Raw genomic sequence first — 20313 nt, 5'->3', positions numbered from 1 at the left:
GCACAGCCAAAGTTCTCCTTTTTATGTGGTACGAATCTCATTTCTTAGTTATGACTGAAGCCTTTTCGGTTCTTTCCCGCGCAAAACAGTTTTTGCTATGTTGTACAGTTAGTAAGACGGAGACAACACATGCGGGTTTAGCGTCCTCTTAAGAGGAACTCACTGTAATATATTTGTTTAGAGACCTTTCATAACTTTTTTTTTTAGATATATTTTATGAATTATAATATTATAATAATGTTATATTAAACGCGTCTAAATTATAGTTATTATGTAAAGGACGTAGTGTGTTTATACTTCATTGGGAAAATTTCACACATGAGAATCCACACTATAGGCATTATTCCCATCGACGAAAAAAAAGTTGACATGAAGAACAACACGATTTTTATCCATGACGTGACTGGAGACGATGGCAATACGTTTCCGACGATTCCAATGGACAGGTAACAAACTGAACAAGTAGCCATTGTGCACAAAGCCAAAAATCTCTTTCCCAATTTGTTAATGGAGCATATGGTCAGCACGTTTCCCGCGACGCCAAAAGCCATGTACATCGTCTATACAGTAAATATACACACACATACACTCGTTATTGTTATTATTATTATTCATATTATTTATTAGTGTTATTGATCAATTCAATAGTCATTAACGTTCCTTTTTTGATTTACTAGATGCCAAGATCTATTTTTTAAGCTGGGGCTATATACGCGGCGGAATACGCCGTGCCCCAGCCCTTACTCTACAAAACGTTTATTCTCCAGTTCCTACCACCAGACCACTTCACTCCCAAATACCTGTCTAATGTGGATTACAGATAACAACTAGAATGAGGATTGAGGACCCTCCTCTTAGTTTTCTCAACTAATTTACACAAAAAAAAATATTTAAAGTGTATAATATTTAAACGTAGGTACCCACATTACATAATATTATTATGTGTGAAGATTGTGAAAGCTTGATTTATTAATCTAACCTTGTTATTATCATTATTTTTTTATTTTTGTAGAAGCAAAGACCTGTGTTTTACATCATACGTAACTACCTAAGGCTTCAAGGGAATTTGTCATTCCCACTTTTATTTTTAACCGATGGCGCCCCACCTTTTAAAAACCGGGCATCGTAGACTTTTTGTACATTCAGGTTTTCACCTGCAGTCTAGCCACAAAATTAGTTTATTGGAAATATAATATTGACAATATATAGTTTATAAACACGTCGCGTATATATATAAATGAACATAATTTACAAAAGTATATATTATTAACCAACCGTTGCCCAAGCTGGATGGAAAGACACTTGGAATTTGTCAAATACGGATATCAGATACGGTATGTACGGTATACCGGACAACAGATTGGTGAAGAAAATCATTATCATGAGCAGTTGCAAAGGTTTCAACGTTTCGGGTTCAATGAAGCGGTACAGTGAATCTTTGATAGAAGACATTTTCTTTTTTTCTCCTGAAAATTATTTGCACATTTTTAAAATAGATGTATAATAGGTAAGTAGTGTAATAGTAGCTTGTGTCCAACTAAACATTTACATATGACCATTGATTAAAAATACTAGTATTCACTATTCAGTAATATTAGTCATAATCAATGATATTACATACCTATTGTAAGTTAACTGATGGTAAAAAAGTGTTCATTGTGTATGAAAAGTCATAAGCCAGATTTTTGTGCTGTATATTTTTTTGCCAGAGAAATTTATCATTATAAAAATTATAATAATATACATGTTAGGTAGGTAATTAATATATTTTGTTTAATAAGCATATAATTAAAATGAAATGAACATTTTCATTGTAATAAAATATGTAGGTATGTATATCATTATTATTGCGTTATTTTTTATAACAATTTTTGTAAATTATTAATTTTGGTGTTTTTGAGTTCAAGTATATATATTATGTTTGCATGGGACCTATATTTTACGCACACATGACTACAGACTACGCTATTACAAATGCCTAGGTGAATTGATGATAGATTCATAATATAACAATGTATTAGTTGTATTATACTTTAGCGGATCTTGTTCAATATAACATTGGTAAAGGTTGTGAGGTTGTGAGCAAATTACAGTACACTGAATGTGGTCATAGATCATAGACACTCTTTAATTGTGTGGACGATCTGTATATCACGGTCATGGACGTAGTAGGGAAGTGTAAACCAATGTGACAAGAATATTGGAAATCGAAACGAGTAATGTAGGACTAAATACTAATTAAGTAAGACAACAGTTACAGAATTGAGCGGTTAAGCCCCGACAGGGAAGGTGGAAAGAGAAGGATTAACATTTTAAAAGGAGGATGACTAAATGTGTAGGCGCGACGCTTAATACAAATAAAGACTGATCAAAGGGAAATGGGCATCCGATTAAAACTGAAAAACATTTTATGCATAGTAAAGTTTTTTAACTTTAAAATGTTCTCTTGAAGAGCAAACATTTGACTGTACTAATAAAATAGATACTAACCATCTGTTGGTAGATTAATTTCGGATGTATAATGAACCATGTCTCGATATTCCACGGCGCACTTGTCCTCGCCAACGCCACCTCGAAGTTTGTTAAACGTGCTCTTCGCCTCATCCGTTCTGCCACGGGACATCAACCACATTGGCGAATCTGGGGTCTGAAATCGTATTAAATGTTATTCCATTTTCATTCGACATTTCATATTTTTTTAAACAAATTATTAAATATTATTGTTCAATTTCAATGACGCCGTTTCGGAGGGCAAACGCGATTATCACAAAATAGTTAACGGTATTTTTACACGAAAACAATTATGTTAGTATCAAAAATAAAACCCCTCAATAGAAGGTATAACCGATCTGCTGATGTTGAGTGTACCTCGCCAATAAGTAGGACACAATTTATTATAAATGTGTTAAATTTGAATGGTAGGTAAGTTATTATAATATACGTAGTAAAACGATTCTTAGTGGAAAAGGTCTGTCAGCCTTGATAGCTTAATATAATATATAACATATTATAGGTATATAGTATATACTATTAAAAATACTGTGTAATAACTAATAAGTATAAAATATAGGCAATGATCGACATGTAACTAATCTGGATGTTTTCAAAAAAAGTAAGTAGTGCATAGAAAATGTATTACAATATAAGAATATAAGTGAAAGAGTTTCAAATGGCCACGAAAAACATTTACCTATGAATTACATAAAAATAACCAAAATCTTTATTCTTCGTTTAAATACTGAATTTCATCCACATTTGAACATCTATGCAAACAAAATACATTTTACAAATATATTTTGATTATTTGATTCCAGTATGAACTACTTCGTATTACATTTTCAAGCCTTTGGTATACAAATTAAACACGTTAGATATACCTAGTTATATATTATGATATCTATAGGTAAATTGTTGACAAAAAAATAATTTTTTAATTTTTGTGAAAGCTAAAACACACACATAATAATTGTAAGACCAATACATTCATCGCTCCACTCAGAATCAAAAATCCATTGGTCCGTGGATCGGATTTTTGAGTTCCGCGGATGTCGAGATCTCGTGATCGCATCGAAAAAATGGGACAAACGAACGCGCGATCGTACCGCAATGGCTGGATTTGATTTTCACGAATACAATCTAATACTTTGAAAAATGTACTTGAAATAAATCGTCGGTGTCGGGTTGGCGACCAATCGTCAAAAACCACAAAAATATTAGCATGTATATTATTATACGTACCTTGAACAGGATCGCAGCATTGACGACCGACAATATCGCGGTGAACAGCACGGACAGCCGCCAATCGGCGGTGACCGCGTACAGCATGGTCACGCACAGGTAACCGGCGAAGTAGAACAGGTTGAGCACGGCGGTGAGCGTGCCGCGGAGCTTGGGCTCGCACACCTCTCCGCAGTACGACAGCGAGAAGCTGGTCACGAAACCCACGTTGAAGCCCATCAGTGCCGAGCTGGCGTACAGCCCGGCCGCGCCGTCGGACAACATCAACGTGGCCACGGACAGCAGGTGCGTGACGTTGGCCACCATCATGCACGCCCGGTGGCCGAAACGGTCTTGCACAAACGACACGACCACGCTGCCCACCGGCGGGAACAGGTAGATGAGACTTCCTGCACGCGGTTAAGTTGCAGGGTTAGACAAACATTACATGGCCGGGGAGCTGCAGAGGTTTGCACAATCCTAAGGCGACTTGACACTGCACCGTGAGAAATAAAATCCTATTTTGATTTATGGTAATTTATTTTTAATGCGATGAAGTAATTCTAGCGTATATTACTGCACGTAATTACATCATGGTCAGTGCTAACTGGTATAACATACATATACCATGTATTGAATTCTACTCTCTGGTATATGAAATACTTATTACAATGATAACTCTAGCTGTGGTATACCACTTGCTAATCAGTGTAATCAGTGGCGTAATTAGGAATTTGGATTGGGGGATATACGTTTTTAGCAAACACGAATGGTCATTAGTCATTACTCATTATCAATACTTTGATCAAAATGTTACCAGTAATAAAAAAGTTTTTTTTTTTTGGGGGGGGGGAATCTATCTCCCTAACTCCCCCTAATTTCGCCCCTGTTGCCAATCAATAGAATTCAGCCAGTATCGAATATTTTTTTTCCGAAAATCACGGTTCACGGTACAGTGTGAAGTCGCCTTTACAGCGGCCTCTCTCAGGTCTCGCACTATATTTTTTTTTTACTGCAAGAAACCCTTACATAAAAATATTTTGTCCTATTATAATATAATACATTAACACGTAAATTATGCAAGTCATGAGACCTGCAGCGAGATTTAAATAATGTTTTTTGAATTACAACGCCATGTGCGCGGGATTCATTTAAATTGTATATTATTTATTGTTGCACCTGTATACTCTATCCTGATATTTTACCCCCTCCCACTACCGTATTTATACAAAAATGAAATTTACTATATCAATATATTTAAAATATCTTATATATTATGCTTCAAATTTCTACAAAATATATCCTCATATGGAGTTCTATTTTATATTTCATATTATTAATATGATAATTTATGACTGCAATGGAGATTGAATAAAGCCATCCAAAAGTTACATTTACATATAAAATTAAAATATACCCTTCTAAAAAAACCCTAGCTTCGCGCCTGACTGAAAGTATAATAGAACATTTATTATTCAAACATAGTATGGTATAATAACATTCAGAGCGATTGCAATCTATCTAAACGGTAACGCTGATTTTTGTAGATTTTTTTTTTTTAAATAGATGTCGCCTGCAGTGAAATGAATCATATCACTCTATAGATATAATAGAATCTATTGAATAGATAGTAATATAAACTACGTATAATGTACCTAATGTATACAATATTCTTATTATTATAATCACGAACGGTGTCCGATTTTGAGTCTCATCCATATGCGGAAATTCATTAAAATGTCAGAGGGGCTAACATTATTAACATCAATGTGAGCGGGGGCTTAGATCCTACAAAACTAAAAAAGGAAGGGGCTTGACTTACTTGGTGGAGGATGCCAAGCCCCCTCAAGTCCCCCTCGATTTCCACAAATGTACACTCACCTATCCAGGAAGTCTGTTCTTCGGATATGTGGGAGAGAGGGTTGTAGCTGGTGTTACTTTCTTTGTCGGTAATGGCACCAATGATTATCGTCGGTGTCATCATGTCGATGCCAATTTTCATGCTGAACAGATAGCTCGTCGTCAAAGCCAAGATCTGGGGATATGAAAAAATAACAAAACATAAACGATGCGCAGGCGCTATATTGCTAATAAGAGTGATCTACGAATTATCAGGGACGTATTGATAAATAATGTTTTGTCAAAAATCATTAAACCAATTTTGCGTAAAGATTCCCGTTTTTTCTTAATTTTTATTTTGTTTTTCCCGGTGCATTTGAAAACTACTTTGAAATTTTTAATTTTGACCCCCCATAGTACTAACTATATAGACTCACTTTAATATCAGAAAAGATACCGATGAAAAAACTCTAAGCATTTTTATTGTCCTAAAAGGCGATGACAGACACAAATAAAATTTTTTTAAAAATTTAAAAAAAAAACATCATCACATATCATTGTAAAATCAATACATTCGTCTTTTCACTCAGAATCTAAAACATGAATAATATACAAATTATCCATACTAGTTTAAACTTGTCTTATAATATAAATATATTTATATCCAGTATCCACTGTAAATATTTGCAGCAGTCGATCTATTTTATAAACCTTATATTATGATCTATTTACTCAATAGCTATATGTATGATTACATAGTATGGTTCTCGAGTGATGTGATGGGTGGTGATTGGTGAAATAATAAAATAATATACTCATTGCCCATTGCCATTCACCGTATTTAGTAGGTATATAATATATAATATATAAAATTAATATATTTTTTTTACGCATATCTACCTATCTACGCATTTCTTTAAAAATATTGTTAAGAATATACCGCATATACCGTATGCCGTATATTACCTACCGTATACGCTCCAATAAACCTCTGCGAATTATCTCGATCGATTTTCGTATACCTAAAGGTAACCGCGTATACCGTATTTTCATATAATGTTATCATCTCAACGTGACCACCGGTCATCTATAAGTTATATTTATTTATTGTATAGCACTTACCTGTGCTATGGTGGAATCGATTCCATAACTGAAATCATTTTTATTTGATTTCATCCACAATGTTGGCCACTTCATGTTTCCAAATATAATAAATTGTATGATACAATATGTATAGGCGCGTTACAATAGCAGTTGGTATGTATATTGTATATATTTTGTTCAGAGATTCCTTCCGGAGAATTATCTGTGTTCATAAGGATATACTTATCAATACGTTTGAAAGTTGAAACGAATATTATAAAAAAATAATATAATTTAGAATCGTTTTTTAAGTTAATCTTACTCATCAACCCGATACTAATAGTTATCGAAAAAAATTGTTTAAATTCTACAATATTCCTAATGCATAAGAGTAGAAAGTATTATCAATTTTATTCTAAAAATTAAAATTACCAGTTTTGAGAATAGTATTTTGTTTTGAAATTTAAAAAAGATACTTGTTTTTAAATTCAACAACACTGTTTTGAAATATTCGATAATATTATATAAAATAATTATATAATGTGTTATAGTTGATCAATTTATCCCCAATATACTATATTACTCATATGTATACTATTAGCAAACAAAAAATAATTAAGTTGTACATGTATTTAATTATAATTATTAATAATTATAAAATATTTTAATAAAATCATCGATGTATTGTTTCTTATTATTATTTTATATTTATAACTAAATGGAATTATTCATATTTTCACGTTTCTGTCAAAGTTATATTTTAATTAATAAATATTTTTCCAAAGTAGGTATGAAATTGTTTTTTATTTTATATACAATGTTTGTACATTTAAAATTATACTTGAAAACAAATAATATTAAATAAAATGTATAAATTATGAACACGGAAGAATTGCTACAGTACAGGAATTTTGTTCAAAATATAACATATTGAATATTGATAGGTATATATAGTAATAAATTGTTCTATGATAATATAGAATAAACACTTGCAGAAAACTATATGGCAGTAAAAAAAGAACAAGCTGCACGGAAAGGTATGTGTTTAATCCATAGAGTAATAGTACTGTATGGTTTAATCGTAAATAAGTCCTAACCTAAATGTTTTCAAATAAGTAATATTAAGTAATTAAATATTTTTCGAAAAATGCATTCAATTCATAATTGATTGGTGACGACCTACTATAAGCAGCCGCCTGATTTGAAGTTCTTGACTTCAAATATACTTTAAATATATACTTGAATAGGTATTCAAGTGACATAGAAGCGAATAAGCGATGACCGAATTAATATTTCGAAAGCAAATTTATCCGAGGACGTCGCGACACATATATCTACGAACTGCAGCACAGGCACACTGGGTACGATGAAATTATTACAAAACGTGAAACTCCGAAACTCAATCGTACTACAGAAGTGTAATCAAGTCAACGCGACTATACCGACCTACCTATACCGACTGCACATCATAATACTGACGAGTCAATAGAAAATGCAGAGCCTGCGTACCTATGAGATACGTCCTACCGAAGTGGAATCTTTAGAAAGACAGTGTGTATAATGACCCGTGGTGGGGAAAACACGAATGTAGTTGTGCTGCATTAGGTTGGTTATATAGTACCTACGTAGGTTTGGGTATTACATGCAAATAATGTCTTAAGCAACATCGCGCGGCGAACAGGTCAGACCGTACTCGTAATTATTTTATAGCTTTACTATAATATTATAGTATCTGATAATATCTATGTTATTGTTATTGCCAATGACGGATTAAAATCAAACTTGTATATTTTTTATACGTTCCGTAAGTCATCGTTACATGTGTCAAACCATAGGATTGTTTCTTTTTCGGTAGCGTCGGAGCGGGATAGTCGAATTGCACTTGGGTTAAAAAAAAATAATAGTCGAACTGCACTCGTTCAAAAAAAGGAGTTAAAATTTAAGGTCACTGTGGACGTTCACGTTTATTATTATAATAATATTTGACGATTTAAAAAAAGAATAAAAAAATTATGTATATTACATATGATATGAGGACTTTAGTTTCAAAGTGTACATTCTCCATGTTCACTAAATTTTCAGAAAACCAAAAAAACCAAACTCATGTGTATGATCAATAACTCATTATTTTCGAGCAAAATCGTCAATCTCCAGTGTATTGTAAGCTTGGAAATTGCTTTTAGTTTCAAAACGTACAATTTCCTTTAGTCCTTTGACATTTATTATTGGTTTTTTTAGTTTTCTGAACATTTAGTGAACATAGAGAATGTAAACTTTGAAATTAGAGCCCTCATATACATTATTATTACTAGGTACAAAAATTATCAAAATTAGTAAAGAAAATAAAGTTATAATAATGAAAGTAATAATATTTGATAATTTAATATATATGTATGTATATAATATTATATTAACATAATGGACAGCAATACAAAACAATAATTTTTAACTACGTCAATGATTAAAATCATTGTCAGCCCTATAATCCGTGTGTAAGGCGTAATCAGTGTAAGTGGGAAGGGAAATGAGTGTTTTATAAACAATAAACGTTTAACCTCTTCAAATGCATCATATTTTTGTTGGAATACCTTTTTTGAGCCCTTTTTCTTCGACCACTACCTGCTTTTTACCCGAGTGCAGTTCGACCATTACATTGTTTAAACCCAAGTGCAGTTCGGCTAAAATATCTAAGTGCAATACCATACACGTTTTGAGGCTTATAAATTCATAGGCGCCAAATATATAGGTGCTCGGATAGATAAAGGGGTTCATAATAGACAAAGAATAACTTTAGGTAATGAATATAAAAATGGCAATCGTAATCGTAAACATAATATAAACATTTTATATACAATTATAATCGTATTATTAATACTAATACAATGATAAAAATAATCAGCTGTGGTTTGTAGTGGTTATACGCATAGATAATATATATGTACCTATACCTACATACACACAACAATAAATTAACAACAACAAAATATCATAATAGAGTTAAATACTTCAGTGTTTATGTTACTACCATCATTATCGACTAGTTATTAACTACCTACAATTTTTAATAATTAACAATGTTAATTTTTGATTTCGTAGAAACCGATTATGCGTAAAAATTACCGTTTTTCCTTAATTTTTGTTTTGTTTTTAAAGACAGTTGAGAATTTTAAATTTTGATCTCCCAAATACACTGACTAGATTCACTTTCCCATCAACTAAGGTACTGTTGAAGACAATCGAAGCAGTGATATAGTATAGTGATACTCTCCCAACAGGGATGATAGACACACAAAAAATAATCACATCATTGTAAAATCAATACATTCATCCGCTCAGAATCTAAAAAGTAGAGAATTTTAAATATCTATAAATATTAAATAACACAAAAAGACTTCAAAATATTTTTAAATATCACAATTTATTATAAGAAATATTCTAATACAAATATTCGTTTAAAATGTAAAGTTTCCATGTTTGATCATTTTTTAGTCAGGTACATTAAAAAACAAAATCGTGTTGAAAACTTGTTATGCGTAAATATAACATGTAGGTTATTTTAAATAGTAATGATAATTTTTAACTTTTTACTTCCTAAGTGGATACTTTATAATAGTCTCTGTAGATCATATTTTCTACCAGAAACCTACCTCAATGTTGAAGATTGGAGCATTTTTACTGCTTCAAAAGGTGATGAGTCATCAATCATCATCCTTAGGAGCAATAAAAATCATCGATGACGGACAAAAATATAAAAACGTACACGCCATCATCATTGTGAAATAATTTACCGCAACGCTCATTCTGAAATGACAAAACTTTAAATTTTAATCAATTAGGTATAATAAATATTAATTTCGTTTTGCATATTTAATTTGCATTACAATTGCTTCATTTTTCTTTACTATAGGAGAAAAAAAATCTAATTTTCTAAACAATTAGCAATATATTGTTAAGAATGTTTAGAATTAAAATCAATAAATTATGTAATATATTAACATATTTTAAATATTATTTATTATTATATTATATAATACTTGTTAACTTACAAAAATGTATAGGTAACCAGTGGCGTATTTACAGGGGGGGGGGGATAGATCCCCCTCGACCTTTTTTTTGTAAAGTTAAGTTTTCTTATTTTCTGTATTTCTTAATATGATATTACTTTTATGTATGTCTGTTTTCTAAATGTTCTAACCGTGGTAATTTTACCGCTCTGATAATATACTCGTACTAGTCGTTCGCGGCATATATGTGACTATTAGACAACAAAAACATATACCTCTATCTCTATGATAGTATGGCGTACTGTATATTTTTTAATTTTCTGCGAATTATTTTTCATGCATGAGTGTTTATAATAAACCCGATAAATAGTCGTTAAATAAAATAAAATTACCATGAAGACTGTACATTTACCATGAGGCATGGGTTTATTTTTGGTGACTGAAGTGTAGTTAGTGACTGAAAAAATGGTATTCACCTCTGGGTTATATGCTTTAGATGTTTGTGATAAAGAGTTTTAGCCAAATATTCTTGAACTTTTGAAAATATTTTGTACTTTGCCGTTTCAACTGCTACACCTGAACGATGTTTTTCAAATCTTATCTAATAAATAGTATGACAGAAGTAAATATTTTATTAATTTTCCTATCTAATATTAAATAATAATTATAAATTAAGTAGTAATTATTATATACTTTGTTTATTGTGTTGGCTTTATTGACATGTCACCGGTCAATACAATAATCATGCTAGATGAAGTTATCAATGAACTGAGCATTCAAAAAAATAGAAAACGAGATTTTGTATTATAACTATTTTTGTTGTTTATCGAATTGAACTGGACTGGCGTTAGTATGAATTTTTAATAAATGCTATTAGGTACTATACAATTTGTGCTAATTATTATTTCGCCTTGATCCACACTAACCTCAACAAGTTAGGGGATTTTAAAAATGTATATTATGTACGTATTTATGGGTGTACCTATTATAATATATTTCAAATATTATTAATATTATTTATAATATATTATAAATAGAAATGGAAAAAAAAAATTAAATTACAACAAAATATGTCTCAACACCCATGGGTATTAAATACTGTTTAAGCTTAAAAAAAAAATAGAAAATGTTTGTGATGGCTTTAAAGTCTTAGACTTAACACTTAAACCCTAAACTTCCCCAGCTATTTGCGTCTATATTCTATGACTGCAGCAAGTATTTAAAAGAAAAATTAAAATGCAAGGAAAGAAGATACCCGATACATGCAATTTACATATTGTGCCGTATATTATAATATATTATATAAAAGACACATTATTTTCACCGAATGGTTTATATGACCATTTTATGTACATGATGACATTTTCAAGATATTTTAACTCTTTTTTTTAACTATTTATACTCATAAGAAAATGTATATTTTTTTTTTTTTTTTTTGAAATTATTGTCGATAAATCAAAAAAACTTTAAAATGTATTGCAAGATTCCTCATAAGTTGTTGTTAGTGTAAATAAAAAAATAATCTGAGCTTAAATCTATCATAATTTTTTATGAAATTAAAATTAGCGGTCATTTAATTGGAAATCGTTCTTATTTATTATTGTAACAAAATTAAAAACGAATTTGATACAACAATATAGGTAAAATGAATTACAATTAACAAACAAATAATTAAAAAGCAAAAAATTTCTATTTGTCAGGTGTGGGGTTCGAACCCACGCTCCCGTTTGGGAACCAGAGCTTAAATCTGGCGCCTTAGACCGCTCGGCCAACCTGACTGTTGAACATCTCGAAGAAAAATACATTATGTAAGTGCTTGTGATATACTGTATTAGTTTCCTCAACATTAATATTATTGTAAAATAATAAATTGTATTTATGAATTTAAATTTGATAAAATAATAGATAATTGAATAAAACCAAAAAAAATAACTCCGTAGTCGTATCACAGAATAGCTTATTCTCAATTCTGTCATCCTGTGGTCGTAGGTATAGATAAAAAAGACTATAAAATAATATTATTCGTAGTATCAATTATCACACGATGTGATTACCACGGTTGTAGATATCTCTTAAACCGTGGTGATTACTGATTACATTAGTAAATTACAGAAAATATAGGATTTTTCTATGAGTCGGAGACTTATATCTACATTCTACACTATATCATGACAAAATATCTATTATATCATCTTAAGACTAAATAATATTATTTATATTGTTTGCATTCTATAAGTTTTATACTCACCTATCTAATAGTTAATGGTTAATAGTTAATAATAATTTGTGGATAGCGCCTAAGCAGCTACGATAAGGGTAAGTCGAATAATGTTTTCTTTATACTCCACACAAAACACCGTCCAATAATCTGGCAAAACTAAAATGCACATTTAATGCAGTATGTTTATTATATTATTAAGAAATAATTGGAACTATATCATTTTATAACCGTGAGATTTTTTAACTCACCAGTCGCCAATATAACTAACAGCCGATGTCAGAAGCTTGTGTAATTCTAATTCAGCGGTTGGTAAAAAAAAATACCAATGATAAAGATACTTAACCTTTTCACTGCTACACTATATTTTATGCTCCGCAACTTGTTGTATGGTACGTAAAATAATTTTTTTTTTATCTAAATTTTGAGATCTACGACTGAATAGTCAAGTTTAAAACAATGCTAGCCAGGGTTTTCTAAAATTGTACAGTTACCGGCAAATTATATTAATGATAATATTTTAAAATACAGGAACTTAACAGTACATCTGGATAAGTGATTGGTGTAAATATTTTATTGACTGACTTTCAATTTTGATGATAAATCATTATTTACTTATTTTTCTTTATATATTATTCTATAATTAATATTTATAAATGCTCCAATATAAAATGAAATCTTAATAAGTAATTTAATCACTTAACAAATTAATATCTAAACATACCTACATAAAATAAATTTTAATATGCCTACTTACAAAATAATAAACAACTACATATCTAAACACTTATGTTTTCAATAGGTAATAAATAAAAAATTTAAATTAAAAAATAAAACAAAAAAATATATACACTTACATTGGACGGTAGGTACAAGATTAAATCATGAATACAATAAATATATTTAGTTATAGTTCATATTAACACAATTATCAATAATATTTTGATAGCGTAATTTGTCATCAAAGTAAACATATTATGTGTATACTGGTATTTTTTTCTTAATTTTAATCCAAGCAAAATTAATGTTATGAATGTATATTATTATTGATACATTTTTAATTTTTTAGAAATTCTAAAATGGAAGCCAAACTTGCCAATGGTTTAAAGTTATTATACATACCAAAAAAAACAAGAATCAGTTCCGGTCTTGGTGATCGGCTTCCAGAGGCATATAAGAAATTTTATAAGGAATGGCGTCACAAAGTTCCAGAACCAGTTTATTACAAACCTACACCAGGAAAATGGACTAAAGATGAGAAAACTGGAGCGGTTATTCCTGTTCAGAACATACCAATTCCTTTAAAGTATCCAAAAACAATGCATTCTGGTATTTGGGGAGGAGAAGCTGTAGTTCAAGGTTTCAAACAAAATGGTAATAAATATAAGAGTCGTGTTCCACATTTTTGGACACCAACACTAAAAAAGTCAGTGGTCTACAGTGAAATTCTAAATGAGTACGTGTCAACTACTGTGACTGAAAAGGCCCTAGATCTTATTAATAAGAATTATGGTTTAGACCATTATCTATTGAAAACAGCTGCATGTGACTTAAGGACCACTTTAAGTTTAAAAATTAAACGTCACCTTTTAATGGCTTTAAGAGACAAGACATTGTATGCAGATGATAATGTAAAACAACAAGAAGTGTACGACAAATATAAACACTACTTAAAGGATTACACTCATGAAGAAATTGAATGGTACGGTTTAACATTTTCTGAGGCTTTACTCAAGATGCAAGATATAGATGAATTAAACGAAAAGAAAGCGCCATTGAAGGCAAAATATAGACTGGAATTGATAGAGGAGTTGAAAAATAGTAATGAAACAATAGAAGAGGATAAAAGTTGGTTAAATAAACTTAATCCTTTTAATTAGAAATGTTATATTACAATATAGTGTGTCTTAATGTTTATAAAATAATAATTAATAAAATAAAAATACATTTTTGTTTTTGAATTGGGAATTTTTTTTTCACATATTTCCCAATTACGTGTTTAGCACAGATTAAATGTATAGTTAATACTCAATATAAAAAATAAAGTTCAAAAAAGAATTACAATACAACTATGGTCAAATTCATGATTTGTCGCATCAGTTATTTACAGACTAAATGAATAACTACATTAAGTTAAGCTCCACACATTGTACATGCGTCTTTGTTTTCCAATGAACATACCAACTCCTGCATACTTAGTGCATCATTCTTTTCAGTTTGAATTGCAATATTACTAGACAGTGTACTTTTATTAACTGTAAACTGGATAGGATCAGCCGCAGGCCTGGTTCGCAAATAGTACATACCAGTTTTTAAGCCCTGTTATAAAAACAAATTAATACAATATTTAAAATTATTAAAATTGTAGGATAAACTTACCTTTTTCCATCCATAGAAATGTACAGATGATATTTTACCAATAGTTGGTTGCTCAATGTGAATATTTAACGACTGAGATTGATCAATGAATGCTGCCCGATCTGCAGCCATATCTAATATGATTTTTTGAGATAATTCCCAATTCGTTTTATACAATTCTTTTATGTTGTCTGGAATACTTTTTATTTTCTATATTAACATAAATTTATAAGTACAAATGTCATTCATTATATTATTCAAAAAATGATTTGTTTTTACCTGCACAGATCCCTTGTAGTAAATCAATTCATTTCTCATATCCTCATTCCATAGGTTAAGCTTAATTAGATCGTTCAATAAATGACGGTTGACCACCTGGAGCATAAAGATAAGTTTAAAATACAACAATAATACAATTAAACAATTTACTAACACTAAATTCTCCACTAAGAGTACGTCTGTAATATAAATTTGTTGTGTATGGTTCTATAGATTCGTTATTTCCAAGAATTTGTGCCGTTGAAGCCGTGGGCATCGGTGCTAATAACAATGAATTTCTAACTCCATGTTTAGCAATTTTTTCTTTTAATATATCCCAGTCCCATAAGTCAGTAGGCTTTACATTCCACATATCATACTGCAAAATCTAAAATGATAAATATTGTTTAACAAACATGATACATCTAATGTTTTATCTTAATTTACTCCTTGACTAATTGGTGATCCTTGATAAGATGAATAAGTTCCATATTTTTCAGCTAACTCACAACTAGCTTCTAATGCACCATAATACAAGGTCTCAAATATTTGTGAATTTAGCTTTCTTGATTCAGGAGAGCCAAATGGAAATCGCATCAATAAAAATAAATCTGCTAAACCTTGTACGCCAATCCCAACAGGACGATGTCGTTTATTTGAAGTTTCAGCCTAAGTAATAAAAATGTAATGTACAAAACTGTATTTTCATTCAATAAATTTAATTACTTCTATGACAGGATAAAAGTTGACATCTATTACTCTATTCAAATTTTTAGTGACAATTTTAGTTATTTTCAAAAGCTTTTCAAAATCATACTCTCCATTGGGTTTTACAAACATATTTACAGCAATTGAAGCTAGATTACATACTGCTACCTATAAAAATAATATATAAAAGTAATATGTACCTAGTAATTAGTATGATATAGTATAATATAGATATGATAATTAATTACTTCTTCTGACGAAGTGTATTGAATGATTTCAGTACAAAGATTACTACACTTAATTGTACCAAGATTTTTTTGATTACTTTTAGAATTGCAAGCATCTTTATACAGTACATATGGCATACCAGTTTCAATTTGAGAAGTTATTATACGAAACCACAACTCCCTTGCCGATACCTGCCTGTTGTATCGTTTTTCATCTTCATATCTATGATATCAAGACATAGATGTAATGTATGTTTGTATTAATTGTACGATTTTTATTTAGGAAATATTAATATGTATAGATTTGTATACTATAATAATAAGAAATAATCAAAGTTCCATTTTCAGGAATTGTAATTTGTAACTACAGACTAACTACCTATCTACTTATCATTAATTGATTCTTTACATATCATTATGAACAAATATTAGCAGTATATTTATTTGAATAATAAATAATAATGACATACTTTTTGTAAAGTTTCACAAAATCGTCGCCCCAGACATCTGAAAGACCAGGACATTTACGTGGACACATTAAGCTCCAAGATTGATTAGCCTCAACACGTCTCATAAATTCATCAGGTATCCAAAGAGCTAAAAATAAATCTCTAGTTTTTTCTTCTTTATTACCGGTATTTTTACGTAACTCTGTATAAGTATATACATCGGCGTGCCAAGGCTCAATATAAACAGCAACTGCCCCAGGTCTCTAATAAAACCAAATACAATAAAGTAACAGATTAAAATTAAGAATAAAATATTTTATAATATTTACTAACCTTTCCACCTTGGTCAACATATTGAGCTAAATCATTAAGGACTTTTAACGGTTCAACAAGACCATGGGATTCATGTCTTGGGTATTTGGTCCATGTTGTACCAGCTGCACTAATATTGTGTAGGTGTATACCAATACCACCAGAAGATTGAGAAATCTTGGCGCATGTTTTAACTGTTTTACCAAAGTCTTCCAATGAATCTGATTTATTAGCCACCAGAAAACAACTAAACCAATATTTTGGAAAATGTTAATACATATTAAATATTACCTACACCTTTTGTCTTACCTTGAAAGTTGAGGTCTAGGTGTAGCAGCATTGAACATTGTTGGTGAAGCATGAGTAAAATACTTTGATGACATTAAGTCATATGTTTCGATAGCAGCGTCAATATCTTCACCATGAATTCCAATTGAAACCCTCATTAATAAATGTTGAGGACGTTCCACAACTTTTCCATTAATTTTTAATAAATAAGACTTTTCAAGTGTCTGAAATGTATTATAAGAATAAATATGTCACATTTAGACTACACAATTATTATTAATTACAGAATAAACTACGTAGTACATACCTTGAATCCAAAATAACTATAAGTATAATCTCTATCATGTTTAATAGCATTATTTAAACGATCCGCATGTTTCATGACAACACCATAATGAAAATCAGAAATAATTTTCATACGTCTTTGATTTCGTTCATTTGACATGTTATACAAATCATAAATTACATCTGTAATAGTATAAAAATGTACCATATATGCATACTCATAATATAATTAATTATGCATATAAATTTGACAGAATAAATAATTTACCGCTGAAATTGTTTTTAGTTTCTTTATAAAGATTAGAAATTGCAATACGAGCAGCAAGTACAGCAAAATCTGGATGTTTCGTTGTTAAATAAGCAGCAGTTTCAGCAGCTAAATTGTCAATTTGTACAGTGCTTATACCTGGGCATATATCACCGATGACAAATAATGTAATTTCAGGCTAAAAGTGGGAAAAATAAATTTAGTTAAATATTATTTTTCTAGTTAACTATTAACAAATTATACAGTTATAAAAGTATAGATTTCTCCGTAAAGCTAAAAGAAAAAATATAATACATTTTCTGGGTAGGATGCGGAAACAAGTTTCAGACACTAGTCATACTTAATTAAATATATATATTTATATTTATAATATAATATATAATATATTATTAAATGACAGTGACAAAAAAATAAATATATGCAACATAATATTTTAATAAAATAACAAAAAAATATAAACCTAACATGGAAACAATACATGGTGAAATTAGGTGATACCAAGCAAAACTTTAAAATAATGTAATTTGAGTTTTTCTTTTTTTACATTAATTTAATTAAATTAGTTTCATTTTAGTAATTGATTAAATTATACTTTAGCCACTTTTGCACTTTTGGGTAACATTCTGTAAGACAATGATCTTCTCTATCTCTTTTTGACATTTTGGTTGTATACAGAGGTATATATTATAAAAAAACATATTATATTTAAAAATTTTATAGGAATTCAAAGTCAATTCACTTTTTTTATAAACCAAATGTGGCTTAGAAAGAAACTTGAAGATTTTTTACTTAATTAGTATAAGATAGATAAATGTTGAATAATAATAATATAAAATGTCAAATAACCGGATCGATGAAGTCCATATTGAGCCCCTCACATAATTGTTCAATTCGCATTGTGATCTTGTCCATCATTACTTCTTCCATTCGACCATCTAAATAAATAAATACATTTAATCGACAACAAATTTAACATCACGGGTTTTCATCTTTAGAGGGACTTTTAGTGGAATTACAAGTGTGAACAGTAAAATACTATTTTACTATTGGTAAATAAATTATTTGGACATCTATCAGTGTGAGGTAATTCACATATTCAAGGTAGGTACATTCTTGTATTATAGCCTTGCTATGCTCACACCTGTCCGTCTCAAACACAAGACATAATTTAGGCACTTACCACGCTTTTTCACAAACAGCTTGTCGCTAGATTTTCCCACGTCGTTGGACATGATTGTGGTGGTTTAGCGGGTAGGCACCTGATTAAAAATCTCCAATGGTTTGCAGCTTACACTTGTCGAGTACGTTTCTCGGCCGGCTTTAATCGAACGTACCTAGGTACCTACTGTATTATAATCGTTATAGAATTTAGTGAACTAGTATGATGATATTGTGGCCGTGCACTCCGAACGACTGAGTATAATTATACTATCCCAACGACTGGACGACAAACGATTCGCGTCAACAACAACGGCGAAGGGTGAGCGCCGGATCGACAGAATGGGCAGACGGAACAGGGAACGTCTTGAACTGCGCATAGTAAGATGATGTATTGTAGCATTGATATGCATTGTACACACAAGGTTTCCCGCGTTTTTTCCCTGCCATATGTCGTAATGGCATATATCCGACGCGCAGTCGTACCATTTGTTCTGTAGTCGTTCCCGACGCGGCAACGCCATAATACAACACCCGAGTACTAATAATTAATAATATTATTGTGCGGTACAATCATCTAATATCCGTGGTGGTACGAGGTGCACTGGGGATATGTGTACTGTGCACGGACTAAGATATACCTTGGTCCGTTGTACTGTGTAGTGTGTACCCACAAGTTAAAAATGTCCAGTAAAGTAAGTATACTGAGTATTATTGAGGAATTCAATAGGGACCTACTTCGCTATAATGCCCCGGCTATAACATAATATCATGAAATAATCTTTAAATTATTTAATGTTGTATTTGCATATAACAAGTCCCCTGGTCACAGATACGTAGTAAGAAATAATAATATTACATTATAAATTGACGAAATATAACTTTGTTCACAGGGTAGGTTACGAAATGATCATTTATCAAGTAATAAACAATTAAATTGTGTTCAGGCATTTTTACGGTATTAGATTCTGAGCGGAGCGATGAATGTGGGTATAAATCTACTTTACCGGACACCCTTTTTTTAAAATACGTGGTTTTTTTATGCTGAATTCAAAACTGTTTAAAAAAAATTCCCGCAAACTTATCGTTCAAAAGTTATGGCAATTCAAAGTCGTCGATATTATCAAATATTATGCCAAAT

The 20313-nt window shown here is 30.5% G+C and overlaps 3 protein-coding genes and 1 non-coding gene across 6 annotated transcripts in view; 1 reads left to right on the top strand and 3 right to left on the bottom strand.

The window, feature by feature from the left end:
- The window catches only part of LOC100167659 (facilitated trehalose transporter Tret1), an 11653-nt gene extending 3531 nt beyond the window's left edge, over positions 1-8122 (bottom strand). Inside the window, exons 1-7 of one of the 2 annotated variants that reach the window (XM_016808181.2) lie at positions 7819-8122; positions 6679-6862; positions 5599-5752; positions 3739-4127; positions 2491-2647; positions 1276-1466; positions 298-560 (exon numbers count right to left, since the gene is read on the bottom strand). In XM_016808181.2, coding sequence (XP_016663670.1) covers positions 298-560; positions 1276-1466; positions 2491-2647; positions 3739-4127; positions 5599-5752; positions 6679-6753 — 1229 coding nt within the window. In that variant the 5' untranslated portion in view covers positions 6754-6862; positions 7819-8122. The remainder of the gene's footprint in view (positions 1-297; positions 561-1275; positions 1467-2490; positions 2648-3738; positions 4128-5598; positions 5753-6678; positions 6863-7818) is intronic. The other variant, XM_001942676.5, reaches the window with a different exon arrangement.
- A 4215-nt stretch (positions 8123-12337) lies between these two features.
- Positions 12338-12421, bottom strand: TRNAL-UAA. Its single transcript has one exon. It is a non-coding gene; the product is annotated as a tRNA-Leu (tRNA).
- Positions 12422-12748: 327 nt separating this feature from the next.
- Positions 12749-14822, top strand: LOC100573282 (39S ribosomal protein L28, mitochondrial). 2 transcript variants are annotated; one of them, XM_003247641.2, is made up of 2 exons: positions 12749-12959; positions 13931-14822. In XM_003247641.2, exon 2 carries the CDS (start codon positions 13941-13943, stop codon positions 14739-14741), a length of 801 nt encoding a protein of 266 aa, XP_003247689.1. In that variant the 5' UTR covers positions 12749-12959; positions 13931-13940; the 3' UTR covers positions 14742-14822. The 2 variants fall into 2 exon arrangements, with proteins under 2 accessions (XP_003247689.1, XP_016663668.1); XM_016808179.2 differs by lacking the exon at positions 12749-12959 and adding an exon at positions 13012-13253.
- On the bottom strand, positions 14732-19579 carry LOC100573189 (ribonucleoside-diphosphate reductase large subunit). The gene is made up of 14 exons (XM_008189482.3): positions 19195-19579; positions 18861-18949; positions 18015-18192; positions 17769-17929; positions 17483-17685; positions 17195-17420; positions 16883-17124; positions 16434-16635; positions 16204-16353; positions 15925-16146; positions 15653-15865; positions 15499-15594; positions 15241-15429; positions 14732-15180 (listed from the first exon to the last, which is right to left on the bottom strand). Exons 1-14 carry the CDS (start codon positions 19244-19246, stop codon positions 14995-14997), a joined length of 2409 nt encoding a protein of 802 aa, XP_008187704.1. The 5' UTR covers positions 19247-19579; the 3' UTR covers positions 14732-14994.
- Between the last annotated feature and the right edge of the window lie 734 nt (positions 19580-20313).

Source organism: Acyrthosiphon pisum, chromosome A1 (genome assembly GCF_005508785.2).
Source record: "Acyrthosiphon pisum isolate AL4f chromosome A1, pea_aphid_22Mar2018_4r6ur, whole genome shotgun sequence".
Lineage (NCBI taxonomy): Eukaryota > Metazoa > Arthropoda > Insecta > Hemiptera > Aphididae > Acyrthosiphon > Acyrthosiphon pisum.
The sequence above is the reverse complement of the archived record's forward strand: the minus strand, read 5'-3'. Positions and strand labels throughout refer to the sequence as shown.

What these genes read in the sequence shown, in the direction of transcription:
- LOC100573282 (XM_003247641.2), top strand. Translation starts at nt 13,941, where the DNA reads ATGGAAGCCAAACTTGCCAATGGTTTAAAGTTATTATACATACCAAAA.
- LOC100573189 (XM_008189482.3), bottom strand. Translation starts at nt 19,246, where the DNA reads ATGTCCAACGACGTGGGAAAATCTAGCGACAAGCTGTTTGTGAAAAAG. An exon ending in ATATGGACTTCATCGATCCG is followed by an intron (nt 18,193 to 18,860) that starts GTTATTTGACAT and finishes TCCCACTTTTAG; the next exon opens with CCTGAAATTACATTATTTGT. An exon ending in ATAGTTATTTTGGATTCAAG is followed by an intron (nt 17,686 to 17,768) that starts GTATGTACTACG and finishes AATACATTTCAG; the next exon opens with ACACTTGAAAAGTCTTATTT.